This window comes from Thermothielavioides terrestris, chromosome 2, assembly GCF_000226115.1.
Source record: "Thermothielavioides terrestris NRRL 8126 chromosome 2, complete sequence".
NCBI classification, from domain to species: Eukaryota; Fungi; Ascomycota; class Sordariomycetes; order Sordariales; family Chaetomiaceae; genus Thermothielavioides; species Thermothielavioides terrestris.
In genome coordinates, this window is record NC_016458.1 from 6,162,235 (window position 1) to 6,176,075 (window position 13,841).

Below are 13,841 nucleotides of genomic sequence, written 5' to 3' on the forward strand. Positions count from 1 at the left end.
CCGCATCTGGGTACCGAAACTCAGGAAGGTCATCACAACGCGCAACGTGACCTTTGACGAACGCACGTTCTACCGGGAGGGAGAGGAGCAGCTTGATGCTCAATCGGTGGCAGTCGCCAGAAAGGTTGTTGAGCTCATCGAACTCCCCATAGAGCCTCGGGACGCCGAGGCAGTGCCGTTCGGAGTTACAGATGCCCATGAAGACCCAGTGACGGTTCCCGGCTCTCCAGGACATCTGGGGGGTGTGACTGAACGGGAACCGGAAGGGCAGGCTCCTCCCCACTCTCCATCCTGTCTGGGGGGTGCGGAAGTACTCGAGCATCGCGGCCAGAGTTCGGGTGAGGAGCCCACTGGTGGTCTTTACACTCCAGAACCAACACCGGAGCCGCGCCAGGAACGCCCGGACGGTTTTGGAGGGAGCGGCCCCCCTGCTGATCACGGTGCTAGCAGTGACAGCAGACCGGTGGGAACTGCATCATCGGAGGCCCCTGATGCAGTTATCGGAGACGCCAGTAGCAGCGTCGCTGGCGGCACAACTAGGAGTGCCAGCCAGGGCAGCACGACGGCAAGTGCTGCCGCAGTCGATACTCCTAGCAGTGAAGAGGAGGTCGACCGCCCTGGCGATCAGCCAGAGGCTCCAGACGACTGGGAAGACGCCTCAAACCATGGTTCTCAGCCTGATTCTGGAACACCCGCAGCCACGCCAGCGAGGGAGAAGCGCAAGTACGTGCGCAAGGTATACGGACCACCAACTCGTTACTCAAGACGGATCCGTAGACAGTCTCCCGGCGGCGGTGCAGGCGGAAGCGGCGGTCTGGTGTGCTTCGCAGCCCCCATGTACCATGAGGAGAGCATCGACGTACCAGATCAGCACGCGTGGCATTCGTTCAGCCACACATTTTTGGATGACCCTGTAATCGCTCTGCAGGAGGGCGACAGCATCCAGCACCGCACATTGCATGCGGTTTTCGCGGCGGCAGTCCGCCAACATCGTGACGCGCGTCCTGGGGCAACGCCAAGCAGGCCCCGGGTGCATTTTGACGACCTCGCCAAGCTTCCTAAGCGCTGGAGGGATCTCGCCAACCACCCTCAAGGGCCCGAGTTCATCAAAGCGGCTGAGGAAGAGATTCGCAATCTCGTCAACAGGAAGACATGGCGCAAGATTCGGCGCGAGACCTTCAAAGGAAGACCACTCCCTCTGAAGTGGGTTTTCGTCTACAAGTTCGATCAGAATGGCAACCTCGAGAAGTGCAAGTCTCGCATCTGCGTTCGAGGCGACCTTCAGGAGCTCACTACTCTGCAAAGCACTTATGCAGCCACACTCGCAGCGCGCTCGTTCCGCACAATGATGGCTATCGCCGCGCAGTTTGATCTTGAGGTCAAGCAGTTCGACGTAGCGCAGGCGTTCTTGAATGCGGACCTGCCTGAGGGTGTTGTTTGCGAGATGCCTGAGGGGTTCGAAGAGCCTGGATTTCTTGTGGAACTGCAGAGAGCTCTGTACGGCTTGCGAGAGTCTCCGTTGCTCTGGTACCGAGAGTTCTCCGGCACACTTCGGAAGCTCGGCCTCACAGCTTCGCCTGAGGAGCCATGCTTGTTCTTCGATCGCCAACGGCGCGTGCTCGTGCTGTTCTACGTGGACGACTACCTAGTCTTCTACCACAGAGACCACGCGGAGACAGCTCAGAGGATCATCGACGCTCTGAAAGCGAAGTACGAAGTGCACGAAAAGGGGGACGTGGCTTGGTTCCTGGGCATCAGGGTGATCCGCGACCGCGCGCAACGCAAGATCTGGCTCTGCCTTGACCAGTACATCGAGAAGATTGCGAAGCGCTTCGGTCTCGCGGATCAAATCACCTTTCCAAGCATCCCTCTCCCTGTAATGGAACTCCGCAAGTTCACTGGCACTGCCACTCGAGCGCAGATCAGGCTGTTCCAGGAGCTTGTTGGATCGCTACTCTACGCCGCGGTCGTACTGCGCGCGGAGGTCGCGTTCCCGGCATCGTTGCTCTCGCACTTCCTGACGAACCCCTCGGGGACACACATTGATGCTGCAAAGCATGCAATCTCCTACCTGTTTGGCACGCGCTTCCTCGCTATTCAGTTCGGGGGTGTGCCGCAGGATGCTGCTCCCACGCAAATCTTGCTCATCGCAGGGGACGCGTCGCATGCGGATGATCCTGATACGCGCAGGTCGTCACAAGGCTATCTCATCTCTCTGTTCGGTGGGCTCGTTCATTGGAAGGCTGCGCGCCAAGATACAGTCACCACCTCGTCTACGGAGGCGGAGCTCCTCGCTCTGTCCACCGCAGCGCGGGAGACAATGGCGTTCAAGCGTTTCCTCAGCGACCTGCAACTTGAGCTGGGTGTGCCTTGGACTGTGTTCTGTGACAACACGCAGACCATCCGGCTCGTGGTGGGAGAGAACGAACGCATCAGCACTCGCCTGCGTCATGTTGACATCCACAACATGTGGCTGCGTCAGGAACACGCGAAGGGATCTTTCGAGGTCGCGTACTTGCCAACTGCTGAGATGCCTGCAGATGGGCTTACGAAGGTGTTGACTCGCCAGAAGTTCGAGCACTTCAGGGAGCTCCTCAACCTGCAGGATGTGCGTCATATGGTGCAGGGAGACGATCAGGGGGACAGGAACGCAAGGCTTGAGTAAAAAACAAACTAAACACAGGAGCGCACGCCGGCGCAAAACAGACTGGGGGGTGCCCGCACCCGCGAAACAACAAACAACAACGCGGAACTACTTGCCACCCTTCTTCTTCTTGGGAGTCATGGCGGCCAGCACCGCCGCCGCCACACCACGCGCCAGCGCCTCCGGGTCAAAGCCCGGAGCAGCCTCCTCCTCGCTCTCGTCCTCATCCTCGTCCTCCTCCTCGCTCTCCTCCTTCTTGGCCTTCTTGGCCTTCTTGGACTTCTTGGTGGGCGCGGCCGCCTTTGCCTTGCCCTTGCCCTTGCCCTTGGCGGGCGCGGGCGCGCGCTCGTCGTCATCGTCGTCGTCATCCTCGGCGTCGGCGTCCTCGCACTCCATGGCGAGGAGGGCGCGCAGGGTGGCGCGCAGCGTCTTCTGGTCCTACCACACACAGTCAGACTAGCTCTTTTCCTTTGTCTTTTCATTTGTACTCACGAGATTGGCCTTGGGCTCCTGGCGCCCCTGCATCAGGGCCAGGAAGTGCTTGGCGGCGGGGAGCACACTCGCGGGGCTGATTCATCAGTACCGTGCGCCTTGCAACTGTGCTGACAGACTTACATGGAGCGACACTTCTTGCCGCGCGCACAGCGCGCGCACCGGGCCGCTTTGCCGGGGGCCTCCCGGCACTCCCCAGAGCTCTTGCCGCGCATGGCGGACTTCAGGCAACCCAGGCAGGGCTGCTCTCTCAGGGCGCCCTCCTCCTCCTCATCCTCCGAAGAGGAGGAGGAGGAGGAGGGGGGCGCCGCACGCTTGGAGGGGGTCTTCGGCGTGGCGGGGGTCCTGCTGCAAGTGTCAGAGACGCGGATGTACGCGCCGCGCCAGTCGGGCAGATTGTGGTGTGCTCACTTCTTGCTGGCGCCAGCGCCAGCCTTGGTGGGGGTGGCCGGGAGCGGGGGAGGCTTGTTCTTGGCCGCCTTGGCGGCGCGGGCCTTCTCGAGAGCGGCGAGGCGAGCAGAGGACGGCATGGTTGTTGTTGTTGATGTTGTTGTTGTTGCTGATGCTGCTGCTGTTGCTCGCGGTCTGCAGAGGAAGAGTTCGGGAGATGGTTTGAGGCGCACTCACCATGATTAAATACTTCCAGGAGTGCAGCCATCGACCGGCCTGCGGCACTGCGGTATTGTCTGCATGGCGCGAATGCAACAATGGGTAGCAATGGTGGGCGTGCATTCAAGACGTTGGGCAACAAAGGCCACAATGGCACACATGCGAATGATCGCAATGCTCAATTGCGCAACCTGCACCCACAATCGAGGCGGCACGATTCAAGATACGCGCCTGAATGGAGGATGGGGATGGAACGCGCTGCGCAATTGGGAACTGCGCACAATGCGATCAATGGCGCTCGCAACAATGCCAACGACAGCGCCCCTGAATGTCAACTTTGGCGCCCCTGGGTCTGACCGCATTCAGCGCAGCACGCAATTCGCCAACGCACGCGCCACAACGCGTACACAATGGCGCGCGGACAACTTGCACAATGGCGGCGGCTGCGCGCAATGGTGGGATCAATACCGGAGGCCACAGTTCAATGCGCCTGGCAGTGCGAGCTCCAGAGTCAGTGCCCAGCATGCGTGTTCCACAGACAGCCTCCTGAGAGTCTGTCTGGGGGGTGTGTCGCGTGCTAGTGCACACGTGACTCTATCTGCCAGGCTCCCTGCGCTCAGGGGGCACATGTCAGCTCTGCCCACACATGTATATAGACCTCGGCGCTCCTCCCACCCAGCTTGAGAGGAGCACCTCTCTCAATACACATGCCTCTGCATCCTGCATGGCCCCACTTCGCTGCTCTTCTCATGTTATCATAGACATTGGCTTGTTGGCTTCGAGACAGTTCCATAGAATACAACTGCCATGGCATCGCAAAGCCCCTTCCAGAAACCCGAAGTTCCATCAATTCGTTCCCTGTCCTCACACCCTCCCCCCCTTCCCCCCCGACTCCCTCCTTTCCCGCTCAACTCAAAAACTTCCCCCCGCACGCACCGCACAGCCCCTCGCCCACAAGCCTCCTCACCTCGTCCCTCCTCTCAGCCGGCATCTTGGCCATCAGCACCTCGGCGCGGATCGTGCGGAGGCCGCAGGCGCCGCAGCTGCGCGTCGCGCCGGGCGTCTGCACCGCCAGGCCGGACGTCGCGCACGTGCCGAAAAAGTGGCCGTTGGCGCAGCCGCACAGCGCGCCGCGCCGCACGTCCATGGGCGCGCCGCACAGCTCGCACGCCTGCCGGGCCAGCGCCGGCGCGAACAGGCTGCGCAGCGCGGCCGCCGCCGCGTCGTCGTTGTCGCCGCCGGCGGCCGGGAAGTGCACGCCGGGCACCTCGGGCCCGCCGCCGTAGAGGTACTCGAAGAGCTTGGCTTCGGTCGTGAGTTGTGCGTAATGCGGGGGCATGGTGGTGGTGGTGGTGGTGGTGGTGGTGGTGGAGCCCGTCAAGTGGTTGCTTGTGTCCGAGTCCGTGCTCGCGAACTGTGGGTGGAGTGGGAGCAAGTGGTCGTCGGACTGCGCGGCGGGGCGTGTCTGTCGCTGCGGCTGCCGCGGGTGCCGCGGTTTGTATCCGAAGAGCACGGTCGACCGTACCGTGTGCCAGCCGCCGCGCTCCGGCTGTTGCGTGCTGTGGCTGCTGGCGAGGACAGCCGAGACGCCGCCCCCTGGGGAGAGGGCCAGACCGTGTATGCGGAAGCGGTGCGGGTGGATCTCGGGAATCTCAAGTCTTGATGTTCCGTCGTCGCCGTTGGCGTTCTCCTCGTCTGCGAGCGAATCGAGGTCGCCGTCCATATCCAGGTCGTCGTCCTCTTCACCCTCTGACTCCGAGGCCGAAACGTCCGAGTCAACGTCGCCGTAGCGGCGAGTCAGATGCATGTCGAGCGGAATCTGGACGTCGATTTTCTGCGCCATGGTGCGCACCCACTGCGGCCGTGGATCCGCCGTGGTATCGCTCGGAGGAGGAACGTTTGTTTGGTACCAATCCTTCGTCGTGGCCGTGGCAGACATCCGGACCAGGGTATAGAGAGGGGTAGGGGTTGGAGTGGTAGGATCAGGAGGGTGAATGACAAGATCTGAGACCGTTAGTCCGTTGAAGGGAAAACAGTCGCGCACATAGGAAGATGAAGACATACCAACTATAGGATTTTGGGAGCCCTGATCGGCGTCCTCGCGATACATTGTCCCGCAGTCCCAAGCGCTGTGGGCTCTCACCTGATATCCAGGCCCGCCGGAGAGCACGACGTCGAACTGTTTAAGATCGAACCCCGTGGCGATCAAGCCTCGACAGGAGCTGACAGTGCCGTCGGTCCAGATCTTTGAGGGCGTCAGCAACAGCTTGCGGATTCGGGGAACGGTGCAGGCTTGGCATACACAATTCTCAAACTCGACGAATGCATCGGCGGACAAGTGCACGCACACTCCGTGCATGTCTCCGCTGCCCACTTCGAGATTCGGGAGTTCGCCTCTCACCCAAGGTTCCTTGATCGTGACTCTGCGGAAGCCAACATAATTGCGGTCAATGAAGGAGAGAGCGCAACTGCGTGCGTCACCATCTTGCAGCCAGGGACCCCATCTGAGACCGAACGAAGTGCCGCAGGGGACCCAATCCGTGTCCGTAGACTATTTAGTTCCCTGTTAGTACGAGAGTCGAACCAGTTCCCTGTTGGTCAACTCACCTTAACGGCCTCGTGGGGTCCTTCAGCCTTGAAGCGTGCGATCTCACGCACCAGCCAGACCGTATTCTGCCCCGGTTCTGCCCGGAGCGACGTGTCCGCCTTCCGCTTACCCTCGTCCGGAACCGAGACACACTGCACGCTGATGATGGCCACCTCCTGGACGTCGTTGATGGTTGCAAGCAGGGCTTGGCCCGGCGCGATCGCGTGACACCATGCAAACGCGCGGATGTACTCGCTGATCTCGGTCTGCTGCCCGGGCACGATCAAGCGCTCGCCGACGCCCCAAAGGACGATCCACGAGTTGAGCTCGCGACGCTGCAGCATGCCCTCGTTGGCGCGCGGCAGGATGTTCGCGGGCTTGTCGCCATCTCCAAACATGCCCAGTGTGCCAGAGGCAGTCAGGATGGCCAAAACGGGCCGGTGGTTGACGCCCAGACCGGACGGAGACCAGCCAATGGAGACGACGTGGTTCATGCTGCTTCCCACGCCGGTAATGGGCCCGTACCCAGCGCCGTGAGGACGATTGAATCCCAGGCCGGGGCCCTCGCCCTCCTCGTCCGCCGAGTCGTAGGCGTCGGAGTCGGCAGACTCGTCATTGCTGTCGACGCTCTGGGCGTCCGCATTGACGGCGCTCTCGTAGGGAAACGGAATCTCTTGGGCGAGGAACAGCTCTCTGTTGACACGGGGGTCTAGAGGCGGAAACGACACCGGCATGTGCTTGCTGCCCTCGGAGTACTGTCCACGGAGAATCTGATGGTTGTGCCTCCTGGACCCCGCCTCTCCGTCGTCGTCCTCGTCGGAGGAAGATGCATCACCAGATGCCCAGCTCCCTTGGGGGCCATTCGTGCGAGCTCTCAGCTTTTCTCGGCGCTTTGACAGGTCCGGGAACTCGGGGACAAAGACATGGACCGAGTCATCAGCGGCGACAGCCAAATCGCCATCGCATGAGAATTGGATGGCACGCTTGGTCAGCGGCCGTGAATTGAGGGTGAGCTCTCGGAGGGGGAGAAACTGGGGAGTCCTCGGTTAGCTGGTAGTATGAAAAGGGGGCACTTTGCTGCCGTGGCCGTGGTCATCAACAACACCGAGTACAGCCCTTGTGGCTAGGGTTCCAGCCCAAATTTGGGCAAGACAGGGAAGCAGCTGTACAAGAACGATGAGATGTTTCCAACTGGAAGTTCCGGAAATGCAAAAATCAGAGTTGATTGCCTGTTTGTGGAGATGGGCGGGAGTAGGGGGCTTGCTGAGGCTCATCAGGGACGATGGCGGGGCGAAAACAGCAACCGATAAAAATGGAACGACAACACCCACCCTCGGCTTGTTCGGCTTTAAGGTTGCCGTGCTCATGGCGAAAAGCCTCTGGAGGGAACAAATAATGGCGTGGTGTCAAGTCTATGATATTGGAGGCTGCGCATCTTCGTGACAGAAATGTGAGGAATGCTCGGCTGTTTGTGTGAGAGCGTGTCGAAGGCAAGAGAGATTGCTGTGTTTGAAGAGAAAGCAGCTCCACACTGCAATTGCAGCTGTTGAGCATTTGATGTGGAACGGCACAGTGAACCCTAACCCTTCCAGCGCTAGAACAACGGGGTATGGGATACGACGTGGGCAGAGGTTGAGCCATCGGTATACTGGCCACATTACACGCAGTCGACATGGGAGTGAGAAACGAGAACCGGTCAACTACCAGCTCGCTTTCACCTCCCGGGCCCTTCTAGATACGAACTTAGCCCCCATAATAGCGTGCACCCCGCCACGGCAGCAAGTCCCAGGGCCTTCTTGGCCCACCAGTTCTCGTCCGTCAGCGGCTTCGCAAGCTGCGCCTTCTTCTGCACCACCACCACCCTGTTCTCCTCGGCCTTTTCGGTCGCGTTCTTCTGTGAAGCGGCCTCCTGTTCGTCCGCTTTCCGGTGCAGCGCCGCGATGGTCCTGCTGAGCGAGAGGAGCTCCTCCTCCAGGGCCGTGATGTTCTTGGCCCCGTCCACCTCGACGTTCTGTACGTTGCCAAAGAAATCCGTGACCAGCCGCTTGCGCGCGGCCTCGGCGCCCCCCCGGAACAGGTCGTAGCGCACGCCCGCGTGCGAGTGGATCTTCTCGAACGTGTAGCTGTCGAACAGGTCGCCGAGCGTCTTTTTGCTGCTCGTGTCGCGCACTTCGGTCTCGAGGAACTCGAGGTTGTAGTACGTGTACCGGTCGATCACGGCGACGCCGATGTCGTTGTCGGCGTGGTGCGAGTACGACGACTGGTCGAGCTCGGAGGAGCCCGTGGCGATAATGTTGGGCGAGTACAGCTTGCTGTACATGGTGTTGGCCTGGCACGTGTCGATCATGAAGAGGATCTCGTTGTATCTGCACGGCGTTGGTCAGCCTGCCAGCCTCAAGTCGGAGGCGCGTGGCTGTGGCGCCCTAGACAGCCCTCAGCCTACCTCTTTTTCTCCCACATCTGCTCAAAGGCGTCGGCCAGATCGAACGCGCCAATCTCCTCGGCATCCTGGAACTTCAGGAACTCGTTTCCGCCGTGCCCCGTCATGTAGACCAAGATGTTGCTGCGGTCGTCCGTCAGCAGCCTCTTGCTGCGCGGCATCTCGTCCCCGACGCGATCGGTCAGCAGCCGGATGAAGTTCTCCACCGTCACCTCGTACCCCCTGTAGTCGACCTCGATATTGTCGCCGTAGAGGTCGACAGCCCGGTCGGCGTTGGAGTAGACGGTGCCGGGGAAGGCGTTGCGTGGATTGCAGGCCATGTCGTCGGGCAGCATCAGGATGATCTGCGAGTCGGGGATGCCGAGGCGCTTGACGGTGCGATAGATGGAGAGCACGTTTGCCAGGTGCCGGTAGTTGAACCAAAAGCGCGAGGTGCACACCAGCACCGCCCAATTGCTGGTGTGCTCGGCGCCGGCAAGGGACGCGGATGCGACAAGCGCAGCACCGAGCAGCGCTGGGAGCCCGAAGACGCCCGAGAGCTTCATCTTTGCTGCCGCAGTGTGCAACGTAAACCTGGCGGCTGCGGCGTCGCGGTATCGTCGTGGTTACTTCCTTGTATCGACGGCCATCAGCGCTGTCAGCTGTTGGGCGGCCGGACGTCTGCGAATTGTCTGTTGTTTGTCATCTTTCAGGAGTCCTTTGTTGGAACGCTCCCGCAGATGCGACACATCTTACATAAGGTAACTAAACCCTGAGGCTACACTAACAACCTGGAACTTACTGTTGTATTCCGTAGTGTACGCTGTAATACACTAAGGTACCACTCTAAACCATGACACAGGCAATACAAAGGAACGACGGAAATTGCGGTAAAAATGCAGAACTTGGGCGCATCATACCAGCGAAAGTGCCTCCGGACACTCAGGACCGTAACTGGCTATGTGCTCTGGTACGCTAGGTTGGCATCCAACTTCCGCTTGGTTCGGGTTCTTCCCTCGTTCTTCCCAGAATTAGACAAATGGTGCCGGTGAATTGAGTTCAGGTATTCTGTTTGCACAACCGTACTCTGTATTGTGTTACAATATATCCAGGTCCTTGGTGAAGCGGGGCGGCGCTGAGGCAGGCGATCCCTGCACGGTTATGGCTAAAGAGGTCCCGCCAAGACTAATTTCGGAGACTGCCGCTTACAAGTATTTACAATCGCCACGGGGTGAGCGGGGCCGCGACGGGGCCTCGACGACTTCGAGCAACATCAACAACGAACAATCGCAAAGACTCGTTGCAACAACTTTACGAAATCTCAACCAAATCGAAAAAAAAGAAAACGAAGTTAACCCTCACCCTAACCTTGACCCTCACCCTAACCATAACCCTCACCCTAACCAGCGGGGGGCTGGCGCCGCCCCCCGCACCCCCGGCGAACTAACCCGTGGCTAACCCGTGGCGATAGTGCAAACCCCTTGGCGGTCTTGGCGGGGTACTGACGCTCCATTGCCGACAATTGGCCGAAATTAGTCTTGGCGGGACCTCTTTAGCCATCAGCCCCTGCACACCACCTCCACTTGACACCCATCATCAGGGTGCAATTCTTGGGTGGCAGGAACTAGCATGTGACAACGACGCGGGAGAGTTACCAGTGGATGCGTTTCTTGGCGTCACAGTGGTTGACTGATGTCCGCCTGATGTTTTCCAAGGGTCACAGGCTCCGTAAAGCAGTCTGCGAGGACATTTTGCTCAAAAGAAACCCAACACACGCTTCATAGGAGAAGGAGGAAACACAGCTGCCTCGACTGAACTACCTACAGTAAAAAGGAGACAAAAGCTGCATGACTTCGCAGTTCCTGACCCAACCCTGGATATCGAATCGAACCGCCTGAGACAGCAAGCCCCGCACTGCCTACCGCGTTACACAGTCGGCCAACCACAAGCAGCTAACTCTTCCCTGGCAGCAGCTGTTGGTCTCGCCCCGCCATTCACACACGGTCCACCTGCATCCACCACCATAACAACTGCTTGGGTGTTCAGTGTTGCCGACGCAGACAACTTGAGGTCTGCGGCGGCGGCGCGGGACACTCACGCCTTCTTCCGACGTGCACGAAGAAGCGACCACTCTAGCACTCTGAAAGAGCGCACCCCATATCTCGGTCGCAAGAGCTACAGTACCCCATCGTTTCGGGTAACGTTAGCTTCCTGCCTAGCGAGGTACCCCGCGATCCAAGCTGTTGGGTCACCCCACCTTTGTCTTTGTGCGACATCAACCTTGGAAGGCATCGAGAGCCAAGTCCAGTCGGTTCTTCCTCTCTCATCATATCCTCCGGCTCTTCACCTCCCATCGTATCCTTTCGCAGCTTTGCCCGCAAGGCAAAAATTGTGCAACCATGGGGCGCCCTCCGGCGTACCTGTTCGTGGTGAGGCAAGTCTCGACGGCGCCCACACTCCCTCGACGTCGGCCGCAGCGTCACCAGCACAGTCTGTGCTGTCGTTGTCTTGCTTTGGGCACCGTTTTGACTGACTGTGCTCGCAGGCACGGCTACCGCCTCGACGCCGCGGACAAGCAGTGGCACATGTCGTCGCCGACCCCCTACGACCCTCCGCTGACGTACAGTGGCTGGCAGCAAGCAAAGAGCCTGGGCGTCCGGATAGCATCCATAATCCGCGAGAGGGTCCACGAGGACGCCGAGCGGGCCGCGAGCGAGGCCGTCGCGGATCCGTCTGTCGCAGCTGGGAAGAAGAAAACCAAGAGATACAAAGTCGTGCTGCACAGCTCGCCATTTCTGCGATGCGTCCAGACCTCGATCGCCATCTGCGCCGGCCTCGCCCAGGATTCAACCCCGTTTGGTCCCGCAAAGACCCGCGACGATCCGCGGCCACCAACAGCTGCCCCAGGCTCCCAACCCAAGCCGACCGTCCTCACCGACTCGCAGGGTACTGGCACGCCTGCCGCTCCTGTGCAGATCCGGAGGTCCGTCCTCCGGTTGGACGCCTTTCTCGGAGAATGGCTGTCTCCAGATTACTTCGAGTTCATCACCCCGCCGCCCGAATCCGTCATGATGCTCGCTAGCGCCAAGGCCGACCTGTTGCGTCGGGAAGACTACACCCATTACCCAAACTTCATCTCGCACAGCCACTCCAACTCCCAGGGACAGCTTTGGAGCCCGACCGCCCGCGCAAACTCCGTTTCTCCACTCGCAGACAGCCCGTCTAGCGGTGGGGGGTCCGCCGGTGGGCTGGCTAACTCGCTGCCCGCGGGCTCGGGAACCAGGAGTTGGGAGAACAAGACCACTCAACCCCAGCCGGCGCGGCCAGGTTATGTTTCCCCCGTCCCGCACTACGCCGTCGGCAACAACAACACAATTCCGCCGGGATACGTTTCGCACGCGCGGGACGCCTGCGTCATGGTTGACTACCAATGGCACTCGACGCGGGGCTCGCTGGACTGGGGGGATGGCGGGACGTTTCCGGAAGAGTGGTCGGCCATGCACAAGCGCTTCCGCACCGGCCTCCAACGCCTGGTGGACTGGTATTCCACGGCGGAGAACCCGACAGCTCCAGTCACCAAAACCGCTGCAGCGGGGCCCGCAGACGAACCCGCTGATGGGGACGAGGACGTGGAGACCGAGGCTGTCGTCATTCTCGTGTCTCATGGCGCAGGCTGCAATGCCTTGATCGGAGCCCTTACTCACCAGCCTGTCCTCATGGATGTCGGCATGGCTTCTTTGACGATGGCTGTCCGTAAGCCAACAGCGGATGACTCAGCCTCGTCGTCCTCTGCGGTATCCACGGGCCTGCGGCCCGTCCACGAACTCTACGACATCAAGCTATTTGCCAATACCGATCACCTCCGGTCTCCCGGGGCGACACCCGCTTCGCCGCGCGTTCCTTCTATGTCGGCCGCGCTCAACGGCGTACGAGGCCGTCATTCGTCATTCTCTACAATAGACGGCCTTCCGTGGAATAGAAGCTCCGAGAACCGAAATGCGTCGGCAAACACCGCCCTGAATAGCTTAAGACAGGCCCCGGACAGCGGTTACACGGTCCCGAGAATTTCGCTCATGTCCAGGAGCTACGGCACGGCAAGTGGCGGCAGCCTGACTTCGTCGACGTCCACACGGCCCTCGAACCCCGGGCGAACTGGCTCCGGGCTCTGGTCGCCCAGCTCACCACGGGACGAGGATGAGGAGGACGAGCCGATGTTTCCGAACTTTGATCTAGCGCTAGGGGGTGCCACGAGCAGCAGCACAAAAGCTGCTCTTTCACCCGGCCGCGGCGGGAGCGAAGCAGATTCCGAGACAAACAAGGAGAACGCCGGCATGACCCGGCCAGAAAACGGCGCATCACCCGACATCTCTACCGGGCGGTCACCGAAGCCCGAACCGGAACAGCTGGGTGCCGGTGCCGGCGGGCTGTGGGGCATCCCCAGGCCGCCCGACGACGCAGACCGTCTGCGCGATCTTAGCGGCGTCAAGCGTCGGTGGACCGTCACTGAGAGGAGCTAAGTTGCTTGGCTCAGGCTTCCAACGGCCCCGATCGCTGCCTCAACCAATTCCTGCCATGAGCCGGTTCATGGCTGCTGAGGTTGAACATCTCGGATTATTTGTGTGGTGTACTTGGGGGAAAATCTTGTGAGGTTTATGTTTGCAGTGATACCAGGCGCCGGGGAGTGGGAGTGGGCACTGACTGGATAAGTGCCATGAAGGCGGATCGCGAATTGGCTCCCCGTGATGGTCGACCCTTGGGTAGGCATGCCACACTTAGCTGAACAGTCTGACAAGAGCATGACACATGCCGGGGAATTCAATACGAAGTATTTGCCGAACGTATCTGTACAAACCGCTACTGTGCGCTGTCTGCATCACAGACGTCACTCTTCAGCTGCCCAGTGGTGCCTACATCCCAAGCCATCCATCCCCTCCGCTGATCCCACAAAGACGGACGCTCCCGTGTCATCAGTCCTCAGTACCATCCGCTATCTCAGCATCCCCCAACCGTCCCATAGCGAGAACGCACACAGGTAGACCAACCCAGCATCACTATATCAGTCGGTTCCGTGCAGCCTGTCTACCTGCTTA

At 60.2% G+C, this 13,841-nt stretch overlaps 3 protein-coding genes across 3 annotated transcripts; 1 reads left to right on the top strand and 2 right to left on the bottom strand.

Moving 5' to 3' along the window:
- Positions 1-4,652: 4,652 nt before the first annotated feature.
- THITE_2144092 (uncharacterized protein) lies at positions 4,653-7,699 on the bottom strand (the record flags this gene model as incomplete). Its single annotated transcript, XM_003652857.1, has 5 exons — positions 4,653-5,749; positions 5,810-5,990; positions 6,048-6,296; positions 6,353-7,363; positions 7,664-7,699. The coding sequence occupies 5 exons, from the start codon at positions 7,697-7,699 to the stop codon at positions 4,653-4,655; spliced, it is 2,574 nt and encodes an 857-aa protein (XP_003652905.1).
- Positions 7,700-7,731: 32 nt separating this feature from the next.
- Positions 7,732-9,453, bottom strand: THITE_2170323 (uncharacterized protein). The gene is made up of 2 exons (XM_003652858.1): positions 8,776-9,453; positions 7,732-8,698 (listed from the first exon to the last, which is right to left on the bottom strand). The coding sequence occupies exons 1-2, from the start codon at positions 9,315-9,317 to the stop codon at positions 8,047-8,049; spliced, it is 1,194 nt and encodes a 397-aa protein (XP_003652906.1). The 5' UTR covers positions 9,318-9,453; the 3' UTR covers positions 7,732-8,046.
- A 1,476-nt stretch (positions 9,454-10,929) lies between these two features.
- Positions 10,930-13,381, top strand: THITE_2114731 (uncharacterized protein). Its single transcript, XM_003652859.1, has 2 exons — positions 10,930-11,185; positions 11,297-13,381. The coding sequence occupies exons 1-2, from the start codon at positions 11,151-11,153 to the stop codon at positions 13,266-13,268; spliced, it is 2,007 nt and encodes a 668-aa protein (XP_003652907.1). The 5' UTR covers positions 10,930-11,150; the 3' UTR covers positions 13,269-13,381.
- Positions 13,382-13,841: the final 460 nt, after the last annotated feature.